The sequence below is a fragment of the Lacerta agilis genome, chromosome 11 (genome assembly GCF_009819535.1).
Source record: "Lacerta agilis isolate rLacAgi1 chromosome 11, rLacAgi1.pri, whole genome shotgun sequence".
Classification (NCBI taxonomy): domain Eukaryota; kingdom Metazoa; phylum Chordata; class Lepidosauria; order Squamata; family Lacertidae; genus Lacerta; species Lacerta agilis.
The window spans coordinates 30,496,383-30,513,186 of record NC_046322.1 but is presented as its reverse complement, the minus strand read 5'-3'; the positions used below and the strand labels follow the sequence as shown (position 1 = coordinate 30,513,186).

At 39.5% G+C, this 16,804-nt stretch overlaps 1 protein-coding gene across 2 annotated transcripts in view; it reads right to left on the bottom strand.

Moving 5' to 3' along the window:
* The window catches only part of ATG10 (autophagy related 10), a 105,948-nt gene that overhangs the window by 15,567 nt on the left and 73,577 nt on the right, over positions 1 to 16,804 (bottom strand). For both annotated transcript variants that reach the window (XM_033163699.1, XM_033163700.1), the window contains 2 exons: positions 16,654 to 16,780; positions 9,397 to 9,494 (listed from right to left, as the gene is read on the bottom strand). In XM_033163699.1, coding sequence (XP_033019590.1) covers positions 9,397 to 9,494; positions 16,654 to 16,780 — 225 coding nt within the window. The remainder of the gene's footprint in view (positions 1 to 9,396; positions 9,495 to 16,653; positions 16,781 to 16,804) is intronic.

Sequence of the window (16,804 nt, the reverse complement as noted above, 5' to 3'; positions counted from 1 at the left end):
TCCCAACAGTGATCTCATATTGCCTATGTACCATATTTATAAAATGAATATTCATCCATTTCAAAATAAATGAGACTGTAAAGAACATGGTCAACTTGCATGGGGAAAGAAGGAAACACTGAGCTATACTCAGTTGCTTGGGGTAGCATATAGCAAGCTGACTATGACCCTCCTTCCCTTCACTAGTACACGACACTTGGTAAGAAAAAAATTACAACATACAATCTATCTCAGTTTTCTTGCACCTCCAGGAGATACATGTCGGTGGCTATTTTGTTAAAGTGGTGAATGCATTTCAGATATTAACACAAAACCCTGAAAAACTGCCTGTTCTAGCATGTACAGAATAATAACCTACCTCTGTAAGTCAGAGTGGCAAACTGGTGTTGCTCCCATAAGTTGCTGGGTTGCTATTAGTCCTAGCCAACTCCACCAGTATTCAAGGATGATGGGAATTATAGTTCTCTGATATCTGTGGACTATAGCCCTATTGATAAGACTTAACTGTTGCTGGCATTGCCCTTTTCTTTGCCCTCCTGTTTAGTTTCCTGTTTCATGCAGGATGCTAAACTCCTAAGAACAAGGATCTCTCTTCTTAATGGAGAAACATTATTTGACAAGTACAACAAAGATGCTGCATAAATTCAACAACAGCAACAAAACCCACTATGAAGCACCGTCTACTATTCAGTTACAGTTAAGTTTATTACTGATTAAACACTTTTAAAAAAAAAAGTTTATACTGGAAAATTGGCAGACTAGTTCTTGTTCTCAGAACTGGCACATCACTTATTCTTTCATGAAAATAAACAGATGACATATTTTTCAATACTTGCCAAAATAAAATTAATTTAGCTATCAACTTTTTAGTATCTTACATGTCATTTTATTAAATGACTCCTTAAAATATGTTCTGAAGTTGTGGGGGTTTTTTAAGGTATAAGAAGACAATCTAACAAGCTGTGTACGGATGGAACGAATTATATTGGAGCAGAATTTGGTATAAATACAACCTGATAAGAGAAAATGTAAGAGTTTGAATCCCTGCAAAATTTAAAAATCCTGTTAAATCAAGAAAAAATGACACATGTTAACAAATATCTTAGGCTGCTACCAGACAGATAATTCCTAGTGCTACTAATCACTGCTCTCCTGCTGTAAACTACCAGAATTGCAGAATACTTTCCACACTATCAAAGGGTATGTATTGTGCCCTTATCTGTGTATACATCCTGCTATGTTTCACCATCTAGTCCTGAAGGTGTGACACAAATGCTTGGAGTGAAGAAGGCCCAATTCACTTGGGCAATCTTTTTTTTTAAAAAAAGATTTTTTTAGGGGGCTCAGATTTATTAGATTTAAAAAATCTAATAAATCTGAGCCCCCTAAAAAAAACCTTTTAAATTAGTGCTAAGCGTTTGCTTCTTTTAAAAAGAGCTGTCCAAGAAATGTGAAAAAATAAAGTTTTTCACTATAGTTTTACAAACTCTTTCATTTGTGCTAATATTTTAATAGAAAAAGGAAACGGGTTCTAGCAGCAATCTAAAATTCTAAAAAACAATAAATGTGCTAAAATTGTGACAACTGAAAAGGTAATAGTGAAGGTGTATTGAGCAGCAAGATATTCATCAGCATGGTATGTCACTGCACTTATCAAAACCCTACCCAGTTAAAAAAGAAGAGTTGTGCTAGGATTATCTACACCTGAGGATTGTGCTCCTCTTCCATTCATCTACAAAAAGGGGGTGACAGGCAGATACCCAGGATACTCAGACTCTTATTCCAAGTCTCCACACAAATTCAAACACTCAACATGCACCACAGAAAATTCTGAGGTCATATAAAGTGGGGGGAACAAGTAGCTGTGTTTATCCCCTGAAGCAGTAGTAGAATGGAACTTCCATCAAAAGAGCAGAATGGTGTGACTTTAGACTTCTGGGTGCCAATGACCCTCTCCAGACCTGAATACTTCCAAAGTCTATGTCGGCAGGATTGCATTATGATGGAAACAAGAACTTTGAGGGCAAAACATGTTCAGCAATAATGGCGCTTATGATATAGCTCACATCAAGAAGAGGTGGCAAGAATACACAGAGGAATTATACCAGAAAGATATGGAGGTCTCATACACCCCAGGTAATGTGGTTGCTGACCTTGAGCCAGACATCCTGGAGAGTGAAGTCAAATGGGCCTTAGAAAGCCTTGCTAACAACAAGGCCAGTGGAAGTGATGATATTCCAGCTGAACTATTTAAAATTTTAAAAGAGGATGCTGTTAAGGTGCTACACTCAATATGCCAGCAAGTTTGGAAAACTCAGCAGTGGCCAGAGGATTGGAGAAGATCAGTCTACATCCCAATCCCAAAGAAGGGCAGTGCCAAAGAATGCTCCAACTACCGCACAATTGCACTCATTTCACACGCTAGCAAGGTCATGCTTAAAATTCTACAAGGCAGGCTTAAGCAGTATGTGGACCGAGAACTCCCAGAAGTGCAAGCTGGATTTCGAAGGGGCAGAGGAACCAGAGACCAAATTGCAAACATGCGCTGGATTATGGAGAAAGCCAGAGAATTCCAGAAAAACATCTACTTCTGCTTCATTGACTATGCAAAAGCATTTGACTGTGTCGACCACAGCAAACTATGGCAAGTTCTTAAAGAAATGGGAGTGCCGGATCACCTCATTTGTCTCCTGAGAAATCTCTATGTGGGACAAGAAGCTACAGTTAGAACTGGATATGGAACAACTGATTGGTTCAAAATTGGGAAAGGAGTACGACAAGGCTGTATATTGTCTCCCTGCTTATTTAACTTATATGCAGAATTCATCATGCGAAAGGCTGGACTGGATGAATCCCCAACCGGAATTAAGATTGCCGGAAAAAATATCAACAACCTCAGATATGCTGATGATACTACCTTGATGGCAGAAAGTGAGGAAGAATTAAAGAACCTTTTAATGAGGGTGAAAGAAGAGAGTGCAAAATATGGTCTGAAGCTCAACATCAAAAAAACTAAGCTCATGGCCACTGGTCCCATCACCTCCTGGCAAATAGAAGGGGAAGAAATGGAGGCAGTGAGAGATTTCACTTTCTTGGGTTCCATGATCACTGCAGATGGTGACAGCAGTCACGAAATTAGAAGACGCCTGCTTCTTGGGAGAAAAGCAATGACAAACCTAGACAGCATCTTAAAAAGCAAAGACATCACCTTGCCAACAAAGGTCCGTATAGTTAAAGCTATGGTTTTCCCAGTAGTAATGTATGGAAGTGAGAGCTGGACCATAAAGAAGGCTGATCGCCGTAGAATTGATGCTTTTGAATTATGGTGCTGGAGGAGATTCTTGAGAGTCCCATGGACTGCAAGAAGATCAAACCTATCCATTCTCAAAGAAATCAGCCCTGAGTACTCACTAGAAGGACAGATCCTGAAGTTGAGGCTCCAGTACTTTGGTCACCTCATGAGAAGAGAAGAATCCCTAGAAAAGACCCTGATGTTGGGAAAGATGGAGGGCACAAGGAAAAGGGGACGACAGAGGATGAGATGGTTGGACAGTGTTCTCGAAGCTACTAACATGAGTTTGGCCAAACTGCGAGAGGCAGTGAAGGATAGGTGTGCCTGGCGTGCTCTGGTCCATGGGGTCACGAAGAGTCGGACACGACTGAACGACTGAACAACAACAACAATGATATAGCTCAAAGAAATTTCACAGAAAAAAACTTAGCAGCCTTCTGTTAAACTATACTGAACGCAACCTCTTCTGTTTAACAGAATTCTCCAATATGTCTAAGAATAGCTACCCACACATGACTCAAGTATTAAGATATAAAACTTCCCTACCACAATGTCACTTTGCTGTGCCTCAGCACCACTACATCAAAGCCCTCCAGAAACATTTCAGAATCTCCTTCCTTTAAGAAAAAAAATATCACACCATTAACATACTTGGTCATTTTAGAAATGTTTATTGATTTTTGTGTTAACACTGCCATAAATTAAGTGATGCAATGGACAGAATTACTGTTGTACTATAAAAAAACATGTCTTTTGGGTTCTTAACTACACAATGGAAAGAATAAAAGCTGGATTAATGTAAAAAATAGTGCAACTTGATGCTGATATTGCAGAGGTGTGGACAAGATGGTACCTGTTCACATGAAAGACATGACATAGCACTGAAATATCTTCAGAGTTCGTAGTAAGGGAACTAAGCCTACAATGATGTGGTTCTGAGGAAGAGAACTTTTACAACCCTGATGGCAGAAATCCTGGAGATGCCAGGGATTTTAAGCTCCTGGCACACATGAAATCACATTGCCCTTTTCCCAATGTGAACTATCACTAAAACCTCTCTGAACTAGGCCAATTTATTTACTTATGTATAAACACTTTCATCAAAGATATTCATGAACAGGGCCACTAATCTAGTGTCACACATTTTACTCTGTTGTGGAGGATAGGACCTGTACCAATGACTTCAAGTTACAAGAAAGGAGATTCTGACTGAACACCTGACTAAAAACTTTCTAACAGCAAGACCTGTTTGACAGTGGAATAGACTCCCTCAGGAGGTGGAGAACTCTCCTTCATTGGATGCTTTTAAGTAGACGTTGGATCCATCTGTCATGGATGCTTTAGTTGCGATTCCTGCATTGCAGTGGATTGGACTAGATGACCCTTGGGATCCCTTTCCAACTCTACAATGCTATGATTCTATGACCTAACTTTTTCTCTCAGTATGTATACTATACATATTCTTCAAATTCCTCTTAGAATTAAGGTATGATCTTTTCTGTTAAATGGTTCCACTGACAGCCCCAGTTTAAGGGGCATATGGCTCAGGGGACGACGATGGTTGGACAGTGTTCTAGAAGCTATCAACTTGAGTCTTTAACACAGCTTGCCAGTAGAACCATCCAACAGAAATCTAAACACCATCAAATATAAACTGTGTATCTATTTTTTCTTTTCCATTGCTACTTCAATTATAATGCTATTTGCAATGCATAATGCAAAATACTTTCAGCCAAAGTATTTGTATGTATGCCACTGAAACCTACACATTATGGACTAAATCACATTTGAGTCCATGTACTTCAGCTTAACTGGATCAGGCAATATAAAAAGTGATTCTGGTTGGAATTATATACGCTCAACAGGTCTGTTAAATCATTTAGGAAAAAAACACTTGTTAGGCATAATCCTTTTGTACAATCAATTTTAAGGATCATAAGGTGCTTTAAAAGCAAATTCTAACAATTATTATACATACTGTTCATACAAGTAGAGGCTATCATAAACTTTGGGATATTCGTGATTCTAGCTACTTTCAAATGAGAATGAGCCATGGTGATTCTCGGATTCTTGCAGTCCCCCTTGTACTCTGGTCAGCCAGAAGGATAAATCAGAAAGGGAACTCTAAACTGTGGTGAATCTTAACAATGGTTGATTTAAACAAGCTAGCATCATAAACCATGCATGTATGGTTGCCATACAAGAAAATTGGGAGTTTCTGGGGCAAAGTAATTATACATACTCATCTGGTATACTAGCCTAAGATGGTGACGTGTACACCACACAAAAGGACTCAAAGTGATAGAAATGGATCCCTGAAATGCAAACCCATTCTTTAAAGGATCTATAACCCTATCTAACACTGGAACATTAGAACACACCACTTCCTTACGACAGATGGACTACCTACCCACAAATACTTCCACCTAGAACAAACATTTGATGCCACCACCAAATTCTCACTAAAATGCTACCTTATAAATTGCTTATACCTGTGACCACCTGAGAGCACCCTGGTATGAATCAGAAGAATATATACAGGACTGCAGAAATTCATATTCTTAGTGGCTCAAAAGAAGGCTACCAAGATCACACAATCCACAGTCCTTTAACTTGGGCTATAATCCTAAACACCCTTACTTTTCAGAATGTACTCATGAAGTCAGGAATGTATATTTCCAAGTATCAGCTTGGACTGTCATCCAGGTTGTGTATGTATTTCTTTTCTTTTTAATTCATTTTTTTAAACAACACTTAAAACAAACAACAGAATAAAAATAAAAAGTGAAAATATGGGGGGAAAGGGATAAAGAAAGGTATATTATAAACTATAATAATTAACTATTACACAATACAATTCCATTTGTACCTATCTTACATAACCAAGTTGTGTGTCTGATTCACATATTGTATTATTTCTATGCAACTGAGGGCACATACAAGTCTAAGGATGATCACACTGAAGGAATTCAATAGTCTTGTCAAAGATGTGAAACGGTTCTATGATTCTATATTTTTTTCTTGGCAACTTGATGATTTAAAGGCTCAATCTGTTCATTCTCATTAGCTTACTCAACCACTAGCTTTGTATTCAATTATATATCCCATTATTGATTAAGCCTTAGTGAATATGAGCTCATTTGCTCAGAACTCTATTTACTCAAGGAAAAGTTTATTACAACTATTCTTAGGTGTAGAAGCCAGATCTTTGTAAACAGGGGTACCGGGGCATTTATTCTGTATTTATGTGAAAGTGAATTAAAAAGAAATCAAATTGGTTTCTAGTTGCCAAATGAAAGCATTTTGTATTTTTATTGCATTATTATTTATTACATTATTATAAATTTTAACCACAGAAATCTCTTTTACAAAGGCTGGATTATCTATAATTAGTTTTAATTTACATCTAAGTTTTTTATTATCTGAATAGTTTCTGAATCTGTGTAGAGCAAATTGGTGATTTCAGCTCATAAATATAGATACCTCATGGAGCCTCTCTCTCCTCAAAACTGCACTGATCCATTTTGACAAAGCATTACAATGCTAAACATGTGTCAAATTGGTTACTGCCTATATCACAGTGAACACTTGACATAATTAAGAGATGCCTTCCTCAAATCAACTGTTTTTATTTTATTCAACATTTCTTCAATTCTACATCTTCCATATCCCCACCCTCAATGTAATATTCATTTTGAGGTTACCCATCTTATAAATTCCCTATGAACTCTGTCTCTTCTCCCCATGCTTCTTAATAGTGGCGATTCAATTGCGCCACCACAGCAGCTAGCGCATGCTGGAATAACCTCAACCAAGCTTATTTGTGCACTATCTGGCACCAAGCAAAGAAAGCAATGGGTGAATACCAAACCATACAGAATGTTGCGGCACTTCCAGAAACTTCCCCAATGCCTATGGCAGCACCATCAATTTCCACCAATCACAGAGAAGTATTTTCCCAACACTGAGAAAATACAACTACCCCCTACACAAAGTTCAAGGGGAGGTTTTCCAAGTCAAAGAATAGGCAAGAGTTAAAAGCACCTGATTTTAGCATGCAAGCACTTTTGACAGGATGTGATTAAACTCAGCAATGAGAATTTCTCCCCTGCTACTTATAGTAAAGCCTGCTGTAGACTCCCTTCCAAGACAGGCTTTTCAGAGGCAAATGAGAGGAAGGGGGTGAGAAGGAGGCTCATTAAGGATTATACCTTTTACCCTGTGCTTGAATCAATGTCTCTCCAATCTTTCCAACAAAGTCCTTTAAATATGTCTATGGTTGCTTCCAGATGACTTGTTAACTGAACATTTATCCTGATTTGTTTGCACAAATGGGCAGGGAAGTTCTTTGATGTCAACTGTCTGTTGAACTGATTTTTGTTGCTGGAGAGGTTATATGACATTGTGTTGAGTAATTATCCACACTTTACAGTGTACTGCCCCATCATTTTCCTTACTGAAAAAAAAATCCAAGTTTGGGCGGGGGAGGGGGATTAGTTGCACAAGCGTGCAAAATTCACCAACTGCGCAACTTGAATGTGCTGCTATATAACTGAATCCCATTCACAAATGAGTGACAGTCTGAAAATGCCCTAGTTTCCAAGTTTTGCAAAATACATATATATCTTAGAATAATTGCATCTTAATTTTACAGAAACTCAACAAAGGAAAATTCTGCATTTATGATAACTGTTACCTTCGAATACAGAGGTTTTCAACCTTTCTGAGTCCACGGCTGCCTTGACCAACTACATTATTTCTGCGGTGCCCCTGTGGGGCTCAGGAGCCCAGTTATGTCACCCCTTGCCTGCAGAGCTGGCAACTCTCACCCTTTTTTGAACACCCTCCCTTGTGGAGTGTTCCCTCAGCCTTCTCTCCTCTCTCCTGTCCTTGAGAGTCCTCTGGGCAGCCACTGCTGCCACCCCTGGTCTCTGAGCTGCCCCCCCTCCAAAGACTGTGCCTCCTCACACAGTCCAACAGGGGCCTCGGAAGAGGATGCCCCCAGCCATAGTGGCCCAATAGAGACTGGCCAAAGGTGAACATGAGGCCACCATCTTACTCACCTTGGGAGGCAACAGCAGACGCCACTGTGCCTGCATGGTGGAAAGGCTTCCCTTCGGTTTTGGACACTCAGATACCAGGCAGACATTTCACACAGCTAGCACAAAAAGGCCAGTGGTGCCTGCCTGCCTAGCCTCCCATTTGTCCATCCATTCCCAAGAGCAAGGGCTGGTGGACTAGCTGGCTGGGCTCCCTTGCTTGCTTACTCCAAGGCTCCTCAGTTCCTGACAACCAGCACCCCCTGGCCAGCCCCAGAGGCACCATTCACCTGTGGAGCTTGTAGCCAGGGCTGAGGCAACAAACAGCTGTGCAAAGCTTTGAAAGGCAGAGACACAGGAGGACATCAGGAGGGAGGAAAAGAAAGAAAGAGGGACAGAGGCCAGTGTTGCCTGCGGCACTTAGAACCATCATTCAAGGCACACTAGTTGAAAACCACTGTTCTAATAGAACCAAATAAGGCTGGATTAATACATGCTTATTATACCACAGCACTGGCCTCAGCCAGAATTTGTTCCCTCCTCTTTTTCAGTTAACTGAAAAGTTCTATTTACAGCAACACAGTTGTAGGTGCTTGTCAACTACAACCGAAATTAATCTGAATTTCTATTATATAGAAGGGCAGGTCCAGAGTGAGCCTGTGACACACATTTCCTGTCCCTTTAAATATAGCATTAGATATAGCTTCTCCCGAACAACTATTTTTATTCAAAATGGAACTGGGAATTGTTCCACTTACATTGGCTCATAGAAAGAGGTGAATTATCTATTTCAGAACTTCACCTCCATCTGGTCTGTAGAAAGATTTTCAGTAGTAAAAAAAAAAAAAAGGAATCATCTATAGCTAGTTTTGCTTAAAACCCATGTAATAAAGACTGTATAATTATTTCATATTTTATCGCTATTAATATCTCTCACATTTAGCAAATGGACTTTTTTAGGGTTGATCCTTTTTTCTGGACTAATAAAGGTGTAGTTTGGGATACCGGTATCCATTATTCAACTAAAATAATTCCATGCTGTAATAGGTGGAAGAAGCCTCTAACCTGTTGTGTAATGGTATCCCAGGGGCCCTGCCAGAGCTGCTCCCTGTAGCATTCATGTACACCTTTCCATATTTCATCCAGAGTTAAAGGCCTTCCATCTGGAAAAAAATAATAATTGTAATATATGTATCTCCACATACACACACAAAATGCAGATAATTCAAAAGCAAAAACAGAAAACACAGAGAAAATTCTATTTCCTTTAAAAGATGCCACAACATCTGGGATGTTTGTGTATGTGGCTGGGGGTGGGTGGAACATGGCCCAACCCTGCTGAGTGTTTTATAGCTGTCATGTCCGCGTAGCAGAATAACTGCCCTCTTCAGAGGCCTCACCATGCAGTATTGATTGGTGCTTACTCTTGTATCCTGGATACTTGCTAAGGTTTTATAACAGAATGAAGTTACCGGTACTATATTGAAAAGAAACATATGATCTTTGCCCAAGTATTTGTTTTTGACAAATGAGAGACTATTTTGATGCTTTTTCAATAAGTATCATTATCTTGGCATTTATCAGGTGTCAGGAGGCCATTATCCTGTGATAAATAGTTTTATTCCACTGACATTTTCATGTCCGTGAAATAAACAAGATTTATTCGTCCAATTAACATTTGAATGTCATCTTTAGATACAATCCGAAATCCTGTTGCCATCAGATTCAGTTTTATCTTATTTTTGTTGAGCACACTCAAAATGGAGGACAAACTTCTCTGTTGACATCTTACCAGTAGTAACTTCAATGTGGGAAAATAAAACAGTGAGCAAGCAAAATCAACAATATCTATGTAGGGACATAGGATTTTATTGCATTATGTGATAAAATGATACACAAGCCACAACTACTAATGAGGCGGCTGGAGCATGCCCTAAGTTACCACACATAAGAGGAAATGCAACTGAAAAGATTCCTGGTGATCTCCTTTGTGTGGTTTTTAGTACTGGAGAGCACACAAAGAGCAAGCAGATTCCTGCTGTGGAATTCCCCTCCTCCATTTGTCTGCTGATAGTGGTTATGTTCTGGATGCTATGTAAGGATTTTTTGCTTTAGATAAGTATGGCAATCTCTATATTTGTCAACACATAATTTAAATTTCATATTTGAAATTGCTATTCTTACAAATGTTCACTGTTTAATCACTGTAAAGAGGGTAAGAGGGTAAAAAACCTTATAGATATAAAAGTAAAGGTAAAGGGACCCCTGACCATTAGGTCCAGTCATGGACGACTCTGGGGTTGCGACGCTCATCTCGCTTTATTGGCCGAGGGAGCCGGCGTACAGCTTCCGGGTCATGTGGCCAGCATGACTAAGCCGCTTCTGGTGAACCAGAGCAGCACACGGAAACGCCGTTTACCTTCCCGCTGGAGCGGTACCTATTTATCTACTTGCACTTTTTACGTGCTTTGGAACTGCTAGGTTGGCAGGAACAGGGACTGAGCAACGGGAGCTCACTCCATCACAGGGATTCAAACCACCGACCTTCTGATCGGCAAGCCCTAGGCTCTGTGGTTTAACCCACAGCGCCACCCGCCTACACACACACACACACACACACACACACACACACATATATATATATATATATAGCGGTTATATCTTATAGATATAACCACACATAAATACATAAAATAATCTAATACCTGACCATGTCTTAAATTCAATTTGTTGGTCCTCAGAAACAACAAACTGCACTTTATGTTGTTTCTTCTAATCCCATAATAACATCTAGATCAGAAGGTCTTACTCTACTAGGCTGAGACCCACACCTGGATTGCTGTGTTGAACCTAAAATGGGTGACATCAGCAACACTACCATGATACACATAAATGGTAAAAAGAAAAAAATCATTTTATCTATAAATATAAAAGGGAAAATTTCAGGCTTCTGAATTCTTGCTAAGAATTAAGCTTCATTCAAACAATAGTGTGAATTTGGGGTGAGTTTTGCCTCTTTTAGAGATCAAAGCTTTATCACTTAGCATTTCACAGATATGTGATAGCACCTAATGAAGTGGTTATAAAATAATGCTCCCGACTTCCGGCGGCGATGCTATTGCGGAGCGGTCGTGGGTTGCCTCGGCTGCGAGGCGACCCAGTCCGTCCCGGGGGTTGGAGCCCCGCTACCGCAAAGCGGGGCTCCGATGGGGTGCGGGAAGAGCGTCCCGTATCCTGGGCTCCCCGGCTATGCCCACTGTGGCTCCGTACCCTTCCCTCGCTCCCCCTGTAAAGGGGGAGTGGGGGTGAAGGGAAAACGGAGCCGGGCTTCAGGGGACATGCCCCAACCGGGACGTGGAGCGGCGGTTGCCCCCGCGATGAGCGTTAATGTTCTACCTGTCAAAGTTCGAGCTAAAGAATCCCGGTGTCGTGAGTATTGGATTTGATTTGTTTTTGCGCTTTGACGACGACCTGGGAGACACTTGGAAAGGGAGCCTGCCTCTTTCCCCTCGGGGGATAGAAAATAACCAGCTTAAGAGACTGCTGTTACAGCGATGGCTACAAAGTATTTAAAATTTGATAAGTGAGACTTTTGGATTTCCCTTCGGGGAACAAACTGGTGGACAGTATCTCTTTTTAAAATTTTTGGCTCTTGCGCCCTGGATTCAGGGAAAATGGCCGTGAAGGACTTTGACTGAATGGAAAGTTACTGGTATTAAGATGGAGAAGTCTGAGAACCGAAACTGCAATTTGACACCTATGCCCGCTTCTGCCATGCTTGGCTTTGTTTTTGACTTGGTTACGAACTGCGAAATGACCCATGAAGAAAGGATTATTTTACTGAAACTGGAACTGCTCAACCGAAAATTGGAAATATTGAACTGTCATATGTTAGAAAAGTTATACCCCACAGAGGAGACTGTACAGGAAATGGCTGTATTGGAGGAGAACCTTGGCACTGAACTGAAGGGACTGATTGAACAACAGGATGAAAAGATATGGCTACTCCGGAGTAATGGATCGTCCCTTGGGGGTGGCAGACCCAGGACGGAGAAAATTGTTATATCTAACTCCCGAGGTGAGAGCTTGGGAGTGAAGGTGAGAACTTTATGTTTATGTTTAGAAATAAAAGAAGATTGTGATGATGAACCGGAGAGGCTGGGAGAAAGGGTGTGCACCCTGACGTTCTATGCAAGGATTACTGTGGATTTAGTCTGGATCTGTGGATATGCAAAGAAAAAGGACACTTCGAGGAGCAGCCCTGGAGCAGGACGACCAAAGAAAATGGACAGAAGGGGGATAGGGTGAACAGTATCAAGGTATAAAGGAAAAGGGATGTATTATGGTAACCTGAAACTGGTGTGTCAAGACTTTAAGTTTTAGAGAAAGAAAAGAGGTATTTTAAATTTTTGTTATTAACAGCAGTTATAGTTAATGAAGATACTTGTTACGATTTATGTTGGAAATAAATGGATAAGAACCAGAATCTTGTGTGGAATTAACATGAAGCTATAACATGATTTGATTTATGTTAAGTTAAGAATGGGAAAATATTGTTTATTATGAAACAAGATTTGTTTGAAAGAAGCTTTAGATTTTAACTTTTGGATTTTTGAGTTTTTAAGATTATGATGGCATAAGATGTTATTTAAGTAATAATTGGGATTGGAACCGAAGGCGAAAAGGCAGGGGAAGTCTGTACCAAGATTCGACCAAGAAATTTTTTTTTTTACAGCATAAGAAGAAGAATTATTGGTGTTTGTGTATTTGTTTACTTTCAGTTGGTGTTGGGTCAATGTGGGTGTTGTATTTGTTTGTTGTTTGTTGTAAAACCAATAAATTCTTATATAAAAAAAAGAATAAAAAAAAAAAAATAATGCTCCCATTGACTATTACTCTTCCTCAGTTGTCATACAGAGGCAAATGTTCCAGCAACAATCGTTTTGAAGATCATGAATCCTCACGTGGTATGTTTTCCATGTTGGAAATTTAGACATGATGTTTACATACACTTCTATTTTGATGCATATACATGAGCTGAAGAGTCACAAAAATGGACAGGTGCAGGGAAGTCTGCACAGAAAGCTCATCTTATGCCAAATGAACTTAGGATGAAATGCTATGCATGTCGCCCTGCTAAACATGCTTCCTTGTTAAAACTAGGATTGCCTCTTGATACACTACTAGTATCACATTTCTAATTTATCTGTTGTCAGCAGCTAAGCCGATACATTTCACCAGAAATTGCTCATAGGACACTGCTGCCAGAAAATCACAACCATACAGATGATGCAACATGAATCATGCAAGCAGGAGCAGCATTATGTATGGAAGTGGTGAAAATACAACCAAGAGAAAAATGATGTATTTTTTCTCTCTAGCATAGACACATTCCAAAAATTTTAAAATTTTAAATATTATGTTTTCTGCTGGTTTTATTTTATTTTTTTAATTAATGATGGAAGTAAATGTTTTGAAAATGCTCCAAAATATGTGTGTGTGTGTTTTAATATACACTATACACTAACAACACAATCTTAAACCTGGCTTTTGCAATGTCACACACCACAATTTTATACTAATGACTCAAGTCTGATACACCAACATACATAGGATTGGGGTGTAAGTAAATAATATTTCCTGATGTAGGTGGAACAGAAAGAGAAATCTGGGTGTCATCTGCATATTGGTGACAGCTCACTCCCAATTTCCCGATGACAGCTCCCAGCAGCTTCAAACAGATACTAAATGGGGAGGGGGGCAACATGGAACTCTGTGGGACAGCAGAGGACTTCAGTGGCACTGAACAAGAGTCCTTCATAACTACTTTCTGGGAACGGCCTAAAAGGTGCTAATGGAGCTATCATAACTCGATACCTCTAACCACCACCTCTCAGAGCCGTTCCAGAAGGATACTGCGGTCAACAGTACTGAAGTCACCAACAGGTTAAAGAGAACGAGCAGGGTCACACTCCTCCATCTCTATCCTAGCAAATATCATCAACCAGGGCAACCAACACAATTTCAATATCATGACTGGGTCAGAATTTGAACTGAAATGGGTCTAGTTAATCAGTTTCCTCCAAGCATGCCTGAAGCTGGACAGCCATCGCCCTCTTAACTAAATTGCCCCAAAATGGGATATTTGCCACTCAGTGATATTTTTGAATATTTTTGGATCCAGGAAAGTCCTTTTAAGTATTGCAATAATCAAAACTGATCTACAGATAGAACAGTCAGTGTAGGACTTGCTCTAATCATGGTGTCCAGTTCTGTCCGAATCTATCCCTAAAGTGCCTTGCAAAATTGTAACAAAAAATGGTTGAACCTGATCCCAGTCAAGCAATGTCTGCAAGGAAACAATCTGCACAACTCACTCTGCTGATATGTGATGTGATGTATGTGTGTGTGTGGCACGTGTGTATATTTGTGCCCCACCTAATGGTGCTCAAGGAGGAATTTTTTGCCCATGGTAAAGCAGCTCCAACACCACTGCTGTTACATATAAAGGACACCTAAGATCTGTTGGAAAGATCTGTTAAATTGGGATAAGCTACACTATTTAGGTCAGAAGGGGGCTGCTAAAAAGATATGAGGCCCTAGTTTATTGTAGAAATCCTCCAAAAGTCATTATTTTCTATTGTGAAAAACCCCCAAGAAGAGTGCTAAAATGTATAATTATACTTGCAGGAACAATTAAAACTCTGTACTGCAAGGGGAGCTGTTGGCACACAATACAAAGATTGTGCATTAGATCATCCATCAGCTTCTGTAATATCCACTTCCAGCTATAAGGAGTCATGTTTCAACACCTCCGATTCCCTGATGCTGACAAGCTAAACAACTTGTTTTGTCTCTGGGAGCTCTTCTCTGGTGATTAACTGCTTATAGTGAATACTAATTATGTGAAAATACAGTACTGTAAAAAAAAAAGGTGGGGGGGGGGACTGCCCTACTTCCTTTACCTGCAGCATCACCATTCCCAAACTCCCCACTTGCTTCTAAGAGGTATATACTATTGTTCAATCTAATACAAATATGATGACATTTTATCACACTACAAATAAATTAATGTGCCTACTGTATATTTTGAAACAACTAAGTGACTTGGGCAGCAAGATTTTATTTATCCTGCCATTTGCAGACAAGTTAAACATTTGCTACTTCGTTAAATGTTTGCAATAACCACGTATATAATTGCAGTGTGGTATGTGTGAATTAGGGAACTATTACTAGGAATGAAGCCTGATATATGTCCCCAATTCCCTACATCCTAACTTGAAAATATACCCTGAATTGTCATTTGCGTGAAAATGAACCTCAGATTAAAATCCCTTTTACCAGAGGAGTCAGAAAATTTGTTCTTCCATTTCACATCCAAAGAGCTGGTTAAAATGCTAACATGGCAAAATTAAAAGCCATTAAACAATATAAGGCAGCGAGTGATTAAATCTACCAAACACATTCAAAGCAGCTTAAGCTACTTTTTAATTAAAAAGAAAAAGATATCACTAGCAACATTCAGATGTGTTCATCTAGATAAAGCTAACAGATCATTCCAAACACAAAAGCTACTGATACTGCTGTACAGGAGACTAAGTTTAGAAAACAACCTCAGGATTCCAACTCACTGGCCTCAGGTACAGACTCCTTGGGCAGAGCAGAGTAGCATATAGGCACTGCTACAAGTATGATCACTCTATGCCAGCTAATTAAGTAAGTATTACTAACAGTGGCCTTGGAGGAGGCAGTGTTCCACTTTCCTGACAAGGGAAGCAACAGTGGGACACTGGTTGCAACACAGATTGAAAAGAAAATACCAAAAGCCAGTGAAAATACATAAAGCTAACTTTTGGCACAAAGAGCTTTAAAACTATTATTGTAATTGTTGAAACATGATAAAGTAAGTGGTGTTCTCTATTTAATCATTCTCAGCCAGAATACATTATTAATTTAAAATGAAAATTCTGGAAAGTACATATTCAAGGGCATCTTTTCAGAAGTCGGCCCCAGGTATTCCATTTCTGAGTCTGACACAGTAGATTTTCCTATTATTATTTTTAAAGAAATTGCCAGCAGGTTTAGTTAACCATAGGCTTGCTGCCAGGACTCTTAAGATCAAACTTATTCAGGCTAAGATGATATCATCTGCCCCAGGATACTGATATTTACAGAATCTGAAATATACACAACCACCACCATACGCTAATATTTTTTCATCCTTTTATTTTCCTGCTAATCCAGTACAATTTCTATTTCTCATAAATACTCCATGTGCACATTTTTCTTTTTAATAATTGTTTCATCAAGAGGACATCTTACCTAAAAAACATGCCCTAAAATAAAGTACAGGAGCTTGATAGCTGCAGGAGTACAAAACATGATATTCATAGCGAATCACTTCAGATGCTGCAGAGTTTCCAGCCACTTGAGAGTCATCTAGACATTCCTGAAACAAACATTAACAGTGGAC